This window comes from Rhinatrema bivittatum, chromosome 2 (assembly GCF_901001135.1).
Source record: "Rhinatrema bivittatum chromosome 2, aRhiBiv1.1, whole genome shotgun sequence".
Lineage (NCBI taxonomy): Eukaryota > Metazoa > Chordata > Amphibia > Gymnophiona > Rhinatrematidae > Rhinatrema > Rhinatrema bivittatum.
Window position 1 is genome coordinate 306,172,438 of NC_042616.1, and position 12,675 is coordinate 306,185,112.

At 42.5% G+C, this 12,675-nt stretch overlaps 1 protein-coding gene across 1 annotated transcript in view; it reads right to left on the bottom strand.

The window, feature by feature from the left end:
• TGM4 (transglutaminase 4) overlaps positions 1 to 11,760 on the bottom strand; it is a 77,321-nt gene extending 65,561 nt beyond the window's left edge. The window contains exons 1-3 of the mRNA XM_029589691.1: positions 11,624 to 11,760; positions 6,242 to 6,429; positions 5,238 to 5,344 (exon numbers count right to left, since the gene is read on the bottom strand). Of these exons, the coding sequence (XP_029445551.1) occupies positions 5,238 to 5,344; positions 6,242 to 6,419 (285 nt within the window). The 5' untranslated portion in view covers positions 6,420 to 6,429; positions 11,624 to 11,760. The remainder of the gene's footprint in view (positions 1 to 5,237; positions 5,345 to 6,241; positions 6,430 to 11,623) is intronic.
• Between the last annotated feature and the right edge of the window lie 915 nt (positions 11,761 to 12,675).

A 12,675-nucleotide genomic window follows, 5' to 3' on the forward strand; every position in this document is an offset into this window, starting at 1 on the left:
TCTTCCTCTCCTCTATTCCCTACAGTGCAGTCCCTCCTCCCCCAACTCCAAGCCTATGTTCCCCCTCTTTCCCCTATCATGATATCTTCATTCTTTCACCCTTTCTACTCCCAGCTGGCAGGAGGAAAGTGCTGCTTCATCCCCACCTTCAGTTATGTCTGTTGTGCAGTTTGGTTCGGCAGTTTGAAATGTGCAGGATTCAGTAGATCTTATGGAATCCTTACTAGACCTGCTGACCCTGCACCGTTCATTCTGCAAAACGCAACCACCTTGTAGATTATGGCTGGAGGCAAGTATTAAATATGATTCTCCTCCTGGCCTGAGGAAGGGAAGGTAAGAAGACAAGAGATTGGGCTGGGAAAGGGAAAGGGAGCGAGGATCACCAGGGATCATGCTGGTAGAAGGAACGAGGAATACCCACCAAGGAAGAGGAAGGAAGAGGGATGGAGGAAAAAGATGGAGAGGTTGGAGGGACATAGAAACAAAAAAAGATGAAGAGGTGGAATGAGAAAGAAGGGGAAAAAAGCAGATGAGGAAGGGGGAATTGAAAGGAAGGGTAAAGGAGAAAGGAGGGAGAGAAGAAAGGAGCAGAAGAGGGGAAGACAAGAGTAGGAAGGTAAGGTGAAAATGAGAGAAATGGATGGGATAGGGATGGGGAAGGAAGTATAAAAGTGGCTAGTACATATGAGGTAAGAAAAAAGATAAAGAGAAAAAACAGATACAAAATTAAAAGAAAAAGATGGGGCACGGGAATGACATGGAGATAAAGACAGGTGACAAAGCTCAGAGCAATGTGAGGTTCTAATTGGCAGTTCTTGCCTACTTCCAGCTCTATGGTCCACACTTCCTGCTAGTGGCATCTTGTTCCTGTCTGGACACACTGGTTAGTCCTCCCAGCTTTATGGGTCACTTTCTGCTGGTTGCCACCTTATTCCTGTCTGGACACAGCTATAATACAGGTTTCACAGTCTGCACATGGTTAGAAATTGATCCCATGTTGGTCCTACATTTCATGTTCTTGTTTGGACCTAGATTGCTAGTTGTATCCATTGCTCCTGTTTGGTCCTAGTTTGCTTTGTGTATCCAGTCCTTCTGCAGTGGTTCTTCCCTGCTTCTGTGAGAGTCTTCATGTCTCCAGGTTTGGGTTCTACAGTTCCTTATTGTGTGCCTGTGCTTTCTGATTTTGCTGTCCAAATCCTGCTGGTTGCTAGCATCCGAGGACTCAATCTAAGAGGAAGGTGGCCAATGCTGGCAGAAGATGCCTATCTCTGCTCTTGTTAGAGACCACTCGACTTGTCATGTCTATGCACCACCCACCTTTGCCTTCAGGGTCACATCTTCTGCTGGTTATGTTGTCACATCAACCTCTGACCAAATAGACCCCCACTGAGCACAGATATTTGATGACTTAAATGAGCACCTGAGTAAGCATTTGAAATGGATTGAGGTGTTCATTTTAGCTCTTCAACATAAGGTGTCTGCTGGAAAACAGCTTCAGGAGTCATTCTTTATGACTCCCACGTCACAAGCTGCCTCAGCAACTCCATTTCTTGTACCAGTAGCTCCAGTTTTGGTTCATGAATCAGTGATCCCAGCCCCAGTTCCTGTATTAGTGATTCCAGCTGCCCTAGTTGTTCAGTAGTCACAGTGGGTTTTATATGTTTTTCTTATTGCATTGCCACCCTGTGTCCTGTTGTTGAATTGTTTAACTTAGTTTCTCTGCAGGCCATGAAACCTTCGCTCTAATAGGTCATTAGAGCTGCGTTGTGGTTGTTCTGAACTTCCCACGTGGTCTTTGTCTGTTTTGCATTTTCTCTCTTGCCAGTTGGTCCCTTGACCCAAGGCAGCCTGGGACAGTTTGATACTCCAAGGGACTTTTCAGTTTGAAATAGGCTCTCAGCTAAGCTTCCAGCTCCTGCTGATTCTTCTTCACAGTTCCCCTAGGAAAACCTTTGCTTCTTACCAATTGCAATTATATTCAACCAAAGCATTCAGAAAAACTCATTACAACTGTGACAACTCTTGGAATCTGAAGAGTGTCTCGACTCCATTTAATCACAGTGAGTGTCATGCTATTCATTGTTCTAATAAATGATTTTGGAAGTTAAGAACAGAGTTTATGTGGTCATCTGAAGTGGATCAAATGTTAACTGGCTGTCTAGCAACACAAGGAAGGATGAGCATGCTGTGAGGACAGCACACCAGCAGCTCCAGTCCCTGCCCCAGTGGACACATTTCTTGCACTGGTGACTCCGGCTCCAGCCGTCTCACCAATTCCAAGTTGAGTTCTTGCATTGGTGGCTCCAGCCCCAACAGTTTCAGCAGCTCCACTCTGGGCCATTCCAGCCCCAGTGTTCCAACTTTATTCCTTGCTACTCTGATTAACGCAGCTCCAGCCCTTTGCCTGGTGAACTCAGTTCTCTCACCAGTGAATCCAACCCAAGCATCACTTCATGTACTGTTGTTCCCAGCTCCAGTTCTAATTTCTGCAGCAGCGATTCCGGCTCAAGTAATTTCAGCAGCTCCACCGTGTGCTACCCTGGTTCCAGTGGTCCAAGAACTCGGCTCTGGGCTACTCCTGCTCTAGCGGTTACAGTGAGTCTAACTCCGTTCCTAGCAACTTTGGTTCCCCGTAACTCCAGTTCCTTCACTGGTGAATCCGGCTTTAGCAATCCTTATAACTCCAGCTACACTTCCTGCACTGGTGAATCTGGCTCCAGTCCTGAATGAGGGGATCCAGATCTAGCTGTCTTAATTCCATGCCAGTGAATCTAGATTCAGCTGTCCCAGATACTCCAGTCAAAGCAGACCCTATGGAAACCCTAGCAGACATTCTCCAGGACCTATATTTGGCTATTTGGAGTACCTGCCCCAGCTACCTGGATTCCAAAATGTGATCTTTTATCATACCCTCAAGCATTGCTTCACACTGGTTCAGGACTTAGCAACTCCACTTCCTGCTCCAGTCATTTTAGTGACCTCAGTTTCGCACCAGAGAATCTAATCTTAGTCATCTCAGAAACTCCAGTTCCTGTACTAGAAAGTCTGGTCCCATTCATCTCAGTGACTCCAGTTCCTGTACCTGTTATATTAGTGACTCCATGTCTAGCTCTAGGTGTTCCAATGGTGGTAGTTCCAAAGATTTTAATTGCAGCTGACCCTGACATCAGGCCAGCCAACTGTGGGTCCAAATCTGACCCCAGTTCTATATGGGAATTTTTATTTCTGCAGTGGGTCTGGGATCCTGGGGTTCTTTGGGGGCATCTGGAGTCTACCCTTTTAGGGGGGGAGGGGTGTAAGATGAGGCCCAATTTGTTCTTGCCTCCTGCCAGCAGAGGGCCTCAGTGGGCTCCTTTGACTATCTGTTCAGTCCTCCCAGCTCAATGGCTCACTCTTCCTGCTGATGATCATCTTGTTCATGTCTGGAAACTCTGCTTAGCCTCCCAGTTTTACAGCCCACTTTCTGCTGGTTGCCACCTTGTTCCTGTCTGGACATAGTTATATTCCAGGCTCACTGTCTGTAATTTGCCAGAGTTTGGTCCTATGTTTCATGTTTTTGTGTGGTCCTAGATTGTTTCATGTATCCAGTGTTCCTATTTGCTCCTAGATTGCTTTGTGTATCCAGTCCTCCTGCAGCAGTCCTACACTCTTCCTCTGGGTGTGTCTGTGCTTTCAGGTTTTCCTGCAGTGGTCCTGACCTGCTTCTGTGGATGGCTTCATGTCTCTAGGTTTGCATTCCACATTGCCTTACTGTGTATCTTGGGTTTCCTATTTTACCAGTCCAAATCCTACCAGCCACCAGCACTCAAGGGGTCAATCCACAGAAAAGGTAGCCAATGCAGACACAAGATTCCTGCCTCTGTTCTTGTTAGAACCCACCAGACTCACCTTGTCTGTATGCCACCTACTCTTGGCTATGCAGGTCACACCTCTGGCTGACTACGTCTTCAAAAGCAAGAAGCAAAAAAAAAATAGAATTAAGAAGAAACAGAAGGGATACAAATATAGAAAATATAGAAATAACTAAGAAAAAATGAACGGAACCTGAATTTAAAAAGTAAAGAGAAATACAAAAGTCTGAGGAGAGCCTGAAAATAGGAAATAAAATTAAACAGAAGAAAAAAATGGCATTAGTGGACAGTGAATAAAAAAAATATATAAAGAAATAGAAGTGTTAGAACATAGCTAGTTTATTGACAATTGGTATTATGTTAATAGGGAAAGGGAAGAAATGAGGATGGGTAAAATAGAGGTGCTGGAATCCAAAAACGTATGACTCCCATCTCTCTCTCTATATATATACCTAATCACAAATGCATATATTGTTATTACTCTATATCCTTAAACACCTAAAAGAGGAGGTGGCGCAAATGCACTTATTTATTTATTTATTTATTTAACATTTTTATATACCGGCATTCGTAGGACATCATGTCGGTTCACAATTAACTGAGAAAGGAATTACATTGAACAAGGGGGGTTTAACTGGGAGAATTGGATAATAATTGGATAAAAGGAACAAGGTAAAAAGCGAAGAACGAGAGAAAAGAGAAAGCAAGCATGGATAACTTAATTGGAAAGATATGGGTTTAAAATTACATATTACATATGTGAACTTATTTACAACGTTGGGGGGAGGGGTGAGGGGGAGAGGGAAAGGGGGGGAGAAAATATGCGAGAGGGGAGGTAAAGGTAAAGGGGAGATTGATATGGTAAAGAAGGCGGGGGGGGGGGAGAGGCTGAAGAGGCTAAGAGGCGGGGGGGGGAGTGGAGGGGGGGAGTTAGGAGGAGCATGGGGTGTGCTGGAAGGGTTACCAGGGTGGGAAAGGTGGGATACACAAGTGCACACAAGTGCACTGGGATCCCAGTGCACTTGTGTGCACTGGGATCTAAAATGCTCTGTTTTTCTGGTGAGAGGAAGACCGAGAAACCAAGAGCCTTTCCAAAGATTTGGGAGACACGGGCTGTCTACAAACATACTGTTTCCATGCTGTGCCCAGACCATTTCACATTCCTGAGGATATCCCCTCTACAGATCTGGAAAAAGTAAGACCAACAGTGCTAGGCAGTTCTGGCCCCTAATAGGAAATGCAGACCTGAAGATGCAAGATGGAACCATTTCCCCTACAATTGACAACCAGGTGCTCAGAAAGGATGTTTTCACTCTAAAGGCTCCAAATTGCTGTGCCCTTATGACCTGTGTCGCTTTCTTTTCTGACTTCAAAAGTAAAGATTACCTCTTTTCCATTTTTCTTATCGATGGTAGCTCTCCAACGGCTGGTGTCTGGGGCACACTTCACTTCAATTAGCACAAGGCTTTCGTTGGTCTGCATTGGTTTTTCTCCTGCCAATGTTCCAACACGTGTGAATGAAAAAGTCTTTCTTCACATTGAATTAAATATCAAATCAATTAACCTACCCTCGTACAGACTGAAATCTGAATCCAGGATAAAATAGAAAAAAAAAAAATCTCATCTTCATGTTGAGATATTTATTTATTTTTTTAGAAAGGCAACCAAAATTGAAAAGAAGGAAGAAAGATATAAAAGAAGAGAAACTCCTGAAGTAGGAAAGGGTAGCTGGCTTGATAAAAGATCTGCTAGAGACACCGCAAACACGGTCCATATCCCCTGAAAAGAGTAAGGGAGCCCCAGCCATTGTACAACAGTGACATCGAAGTGGCCTTCATATCGCATTCATATTGGGGTCCGCAGGGAGCCAAGAGCTGTTGTCACTGGCAGGGTTAAAAAAACAAAAAAAGTTGGAAAACCCTGATTAGTTGCAAATGAAAGCTCATGGTGCCATGATCAGTTTTAACTGAACTAGAAACTCAAAGTGGTAAAAAGAAAAATAGCACCCAAACGAAGCATAGAACAACATTTAGCTTGTGAAATGGCAGGCAGCTTAATGCATGATAGTTGAACTTATGCTTGAGAAACTAAACAGAAATTCAACAGTACAAGACAGAGCTTAAAAAAAAAAAAAAAGAAAGAAAAAATTGGTTAAGAAAGGTAGAGGAAAAGAAATGGAAACGCAGAATGTGACAGCAGATAAAGACCACACAATGAATACACTCTGCCAATCCACACCTCCAACTTAACTTACCTGTTTTGAGGGCAATCTACATGGAAATGGTCAAAATTTTAAAAAACTATCTAGAGAAGTAAGGGATTCAGAAGAGGTTTTGGCAAGTCCTGAGCCCGTGCAATGAGTTACTATCACATAGTAAAGAGATTCTTACCAGTAGTGAGCAGCAACTTAATGGGTTCATTCTGTTTGGGCTCCCTTGTAAAGGCTACCTTTATGTTAAACTCTTGCCCTCTTCTTACAATCAGATTGGTGTGAATATAATCATCTGTGTGATGTGATTTGGCGTTCTCGTCTCTGAGAAAGTCAACTTGAAGAATTTTCAAAGACATCTCTAGGAATCTGAGGGAAGAGAGAAGCTGTACTTCAGATTTTATCCTGGCATCCTCCCCCTCCTCCCTTTGGATATCCACTTGGTGCAGTGAGAACCTCTTTACCCAGCCATGTTGATGAAGCACTCAAAATTGAGGCCCCCAATGGTCTTTATTTGCTGCCATCAATGCTTCCACAACCAGCCTCACCCCCGCAAATCTCCCACGACTTATGATTCAACACTGCAGTTAACTGTTGTTTCTGGCACCCTTTTCCCTTTTGGGTTTGCATATTTGCCAATTAGCAGACTGACTGAAAACGGCAGCACGGCACCCCCTCCAGTTTGGTACCCAGTGCAGCTGCCATCATTGCGCACCCCTTCTGACAGCCCTGCGTGCAACCTTAGCGTTCAAGTTTCAGTTCTCCACCACCACTACATTTAGATTTCATTCTTCCTATGGAAGTTTTTTTTTTTCCACCTTTTTACCAGCCTAAGGAGCAAATTAGTGTTCCATAAAAGTTTTGAGAGCTGCAACTAACGCCTGGTCTATAACACAAACCAAATGTATCCAGCACATACTATAAGTAGAGTAGTCATAAAATTACATATTGCACTGTACACTGAAGATTTTAACACTTTAAAATCATAATTGTTTCAGATTGTGGCCCAGGAACTAAATTCTGGTTGATATGCCACTAGCAATGTGTCCTTATCTTTTTACCAATATTTTCACTTAACCTCTGCTTTTGGTTGTATTGAGATTATGGTGGTACAGAAGATTTTGCCTATTCTTATAGAGATGTGACCTCTGGGGGTGGGGAACTCAGTCTTATATCTGTGTAGATATAAGACTGAGCTCCGAGTGGAACTGTGTTATTCTGCAGTGGGATTCTGAGGGGTCAAGGGAATCTCTCTAGGCCCACTATTGATTCCAGACCATCAGGGCCATCTGTTGCCATGGACTCTGGTGTGCAAAGAGAATACTCCTAGACATTTGCCAAGTGGCACCTGGAAGCAAGCATGAGTACTAACTACATTATGGAAGATCACTTGTCCTTCTCTGGAAATTTCCTCTTCTGAAGATTTTAGTGGCTCTACGGTATGTGAATACTAATGAGATTATGTTTGAAGAATGACTAATGTACGTGGATTGATAGGAGAAGAGCTATGAATCTTGATACACTACTAAAGGAAAGGGAAGAGAAAAGTATGTTGTTGCAGCTGTTATCTTTGCTGTGGAATCCTGTGACTCATCCTTTTTATTGTTCATTGACTGCTGGTACCCCAGAAAAATAAAAGTTCTGATAATTTAGAAATACAAGTCATTTTGAGAGACATGGATTAAGAAATCCTAGGGTTGTGGATTTGAGGTCTTGGCTTGGGGGTAGGGTGTCACCACATGGTGGTGGAATTTATCTTTTGAATGGCAGCCCCAGGATGGGCAGTAGATCTAGTAAGTCCTTCAGTGGCATTTTTTGTTTTTTTTCTCACTTTTGGGTGGGTGTTCAAGTTGGAATGCATGATCCTTTAAACCAATGCCAGCTCTGTATGTTTGGGAGCAACCATCGCACATTTAATAAGCCCCAGCTGAGTTCTTTTGTCTCGCTGTGCTGTGATATTTTGTCGAGGGGCAAAATATCATGGGACCTCCCCCCCCGCCCCCATGATATTGGGCCTTTCCTGTGAAACAATTACAGCATATTGAATCTATGTGTAAGTTAGCCAGATAACCCCAATTTTCAGGGTTATCTGGCTAAGGTAGCCAGCTAACTTTAGGAGGGCTGAAGTGCCCTAGTAAGCCAAATAAAATTTAGCCGGTTAATTTTAAGATAGCTTGGAATATCTGAATATCCCAGATAAATTAGCTGAATAAGTTTATCTAACTTTCCTAGCTGGCCAGCAGCTGAATAAGGACCACTGTCTCTATAATAAGTTCAGTTTTCCCACAGGCTTCCACAGGTTTCAATAGGCAGACAAAAGTGAAACCAAAATATCCTTAGCAGCATAATAGATTCCCCAGTACAGGGAATTCATTTAAGACAAAATCCTGCATCATTCATCTGCAAAAATATCAGTTATTTATTTAAATTTAATTCTTAAAAATTAGATAAATAATGAGATTTCTAAAGGCAGGCTAGGCTGTTCTCTCTGGTGTTGTCCCCAAGATTCCCACAAGGGACTCTTCAAAAAAAAAAAGAAGCTAAGCCCAGGCCTAGAGTATAAAATTTACTTCCTCCACAGAAAAAATGCGTCTCCACTGGATTCTGCACCAAGAAGCCGAGCAGAGTTTAAAGGCAGACAAAATGAACCTGCGCTCACTGCAAGTCTCACTCTTTATACCACTTGAAGTCACTGCTGACATCAAGACTTAAAGGTACCAATCTCCCTATATACACTTTACTACTGAAACAAATGCAGTTCATTTTTCTCTTTGGGTAGAGGTTAAGGATGGACTATTTGGAACCAATGTCACATTACTTATCACATCATATCTCATTAAAAGTCACTTTCTGGCTTTCAAAGACAGGACCGTTGCAAAAGGTGGGCAAGACATGCACCCCCACCTGGGATCCAAGGCTGGGGGGTACCATTCTACTGCCGGCGTCAGTCCAGTGGTGCTGAACTGGCGATATGTTTCTATGCTGCTCTCGACAGCAGAACCGGCCACATCAATACAGGAAACCCTACCCCAGGCTGGCCATGTCAGTGAAGGGGGGGGGGGGGGGGGGGGAGGGGAACTGCCCTGCCCAGTCGCCTGGTACGCCGTTATGTCTGATGGCAGTTCTGTTAAAAGAATTTGGCTTGCTTTATCTTACAAACAGCTCTCTGTGCACTCTCAAGCTCCACACTTTCTGTCTCTGCAAAGGAGCCTCTAACTGCTCCATTTCCTCGAACGGACAGCTCCAGCCTTTGCTTGCTCTTGCTAATTTAGCAGGCTGACTTTTTTCTCTAGGGTCTCTGCTTTGTCGCTTATTGACAGAAATTATCAGCTGCATTCACCATACTGGAATATTCTCTATGCAAATAAAGCAGCAAATAATAAGCCACAAACAACACCCTGAAAAGCCCACATATATATATATAGTCCTGAAAATTCAACTTCAGTTAGCGCAGTAGATAGAGAAAATGGACAGGTAAGATATGATTTGTAGTCTTTAAATTATATTATGTTACTGTGTAGTAACCCTACTATGTAGTCCATTCTGTACTATATTTCTGTGTTCTAATATGCACAAGTTACATATGGACTGATGAAAACAGAACTACACAAAAAATACCATTTGCTGCTTTACATGTAAATCAAAAGCTAATGGAAAAGGGTGAAACACACTTAACACTTGTCACCAACTAATTACCAGAACATAGTTTTAACAGTCTGACTCCAAAAACTTTTATCACATCAACTATTTAAACTAGACCAAACCTCAACAATCATATGCTTTTTTTTCCTTACAAAATCATGCCTCGCCTCATTAAGGGGTCTATTTACTTAAGGTGTGCCATATACTAACATAAGTTATTGGCTGAGACTCCCATTATTTCTAATGGAGCCAACGTTACTGTGCCTTGTAAATACAACCCTAAAATTGCACAGGAACTACCGTAATCAGTAATCAAATGTGGGCACTGCAAAATATCCCAGTAGTGCTATGAACATACCCATACATTGCAAAGCCAGGAAAAAATGTTAAAATCATAGAAACAAATATACAGATTACTAGTATAAGATGGAGAAGAAGAGTTCATAGTGGCTGTTAAAACATTTATATATATGAGAGAAAGTGAGCAATGGAGCCTGAGTCACAAAGGGCTGGTTGCCTTTATGCGTTTAAACTGATATTTTTAGGACGGCAGACAATACTGCTATTTTACATTTTGCTCTGTGCTATCTTGAGAAAGAAGTAGGCCTCTCCGTCTCTCATTGGCCCCACCTAGCCAGCAGCTAAGTGCATGCTCCTGCAGTGCCTACTCTTCTCAGCTGCACGGTTTAGTTAACCAAATCATGCTAAGTCTCACGGTGTCAGCAGCTCCTCGGGCAAATCTGCAGTGTCCAAACCGCTGATGCACAGTCACTTCTATCTTGCCGTACAATGTACTACCATAATACATTTTTTGTAAGTTTCAATAGCAGCAAAATGTTGTTTGCTATGTATGTGGTACTTACAGTTTGACTAATTCCTGTAGAAAGTTGCACTCTGTTTTCGTGAAAATGATGGCCGCCTCAGATTGACATTAGTAATTGGAAATGGAACTTCCCTGAACTATTGCACCATGCTTAGCAGCATCTGAGGTGCAGGTGTTGCTCCATGAGATTAGATCTTTATTCATAGGTTTAGATTTGTATTTATTTTTTTCACATCCTTACAACAAGGCTCAGATTAGAATCTGAATTCTCTGGACTGGCTAGACATAGAAGTTTTAAACAGGCTTATCTTGGATTTTAATGCACGTCACCTCATATTTCAGTGTAAACCATCTCAGACTGGCCAAGCTTGCTAAGAACTAAGCAGGCAGGATGCTTCCATCAGATCTAACAAACTCCCCCCACACCCCGCACCCAAACCTAGAACTTTTGGCAGTTATCTCACAGTAGTTAGACATCAGGAAAATATCCAGCTGAAGAGCCGCACTTATTCTGGTTCAACATGTTAGGGTAGAATTTGGACTCGGTCACTTCAGGGGGTTGGATTTATGTACTAAAGTGCATTTATACTGGCAGATGCGAGTACAAGCGTAAAAAGCACAATTAACGTTCGTAAATTAGGCGTTCGTGCACTAACGGCACTTTTTATGGGCACACTTTAGCTTTTGCACATTTACAAGGGAAAACCATGCTACTTGGGTAATGAGATGCAAAATCATGCAAAACTCATTACGTATTCGTGCAGCAATGAAGTTTATGTTCAAGCTGCTTTGCAACTGCACTATAATGAGAAAACAATTGCACTCAGGTGGTGCAGGTAAGTTTCTTGTAATAAAGCCAATAGATAAAATGTATGAATACTTTACTGTTGCAACTCATTTGCATGTCACTAACATCACCCATTTGAACATATACACTCGTGCAATGTTATGCACTCTTCAGGGCATTAATTGCTTAGCATCATGAGTTCAACTGGCTCAAAACTGCCTCCTCTAATCTCCCCACCTTGAGCCCCCCCTATCGATTAGAGGGAACATTTTACACAGGAACCATTAATGTGATTAAGTTACAACACTCACCAGTAGACTGATCTGCGGATAGTCTTTTGTGATAGTCAGGTCTGCAGCCCCCGTCTCTGTTCGTTTAGAAAGAGCCACCCCCTTTTTATCAGCAACCTGACCTAGGGCATCAGCAGGTGCCACAGCCAAGGGGGCGGTGTTTAGTAACAGGGAACCACGTGACAGAATGATGGGGAGGGCAGAGGGGGTTAAAGAAAAATTTAAATCCACCATAATGAAATCTTGACTGAAGTAAATGAATCCATTTGGCTTTTGACAGGCGACCTGACAGAAATAAATAAGAAGTGATAACTTGGCATAACAGTAGTCAAGAAGAATGTAACACAAAGAACTGGTTGGACGTGTCTAATAGCCTAACCTAGCTAAATTAAACAACCCATGTCAACAGCACCCTTAAAGAAGAACATTTTATATGACTGTAATGTTTAAAGAGGAGAAAATAATTTTCCTAGCAGTTAAATTTAAGAGTTAATGGTTACCAGGTGAAGCACAGGCTTTGCTGGACTGATTTCTTTTAATCATCTCACTACCTACAGAAAAGAAAGCCTTTTCTGATGGTTTTTAATTTGCTTCCAGTAATTGTCCTGTTTTTCTTTCTTTCATATGAAACATGAGGCTCATGAATGGCAGAGAAACCCGGTACTATAATATTTTCCTAGATTGCTTTAAAAATAAATTGCTAATACAACATTTTACTTTATTTGAACAATGAAAACTGTTATTGTGTGGAGCCGATTCATCAAAGACTTTTCCCCCTGGACAGAGAGCTAATTTGTTACCTTCTGCTGATTTTGCACTCAGCAACACAACTGGCAAGTCAATGTAGTGTATCTGTGGCCCTAGAACCTTAGACGGTACCTTTTAAACAGGCGCGTGGATGCATATGTATGCACGTTTGTCTGCCTATGCCCAGGGACGTGGCCATTTTATAACATACGCCTGTATATGCACGCATATTATAAAACAGCCTGAATGCATACACATGTGCACACAATTTTAAGTGGACATGCGCAAATGCCACTTCTACCACGTAAGTGGGAGAATTTTAATAG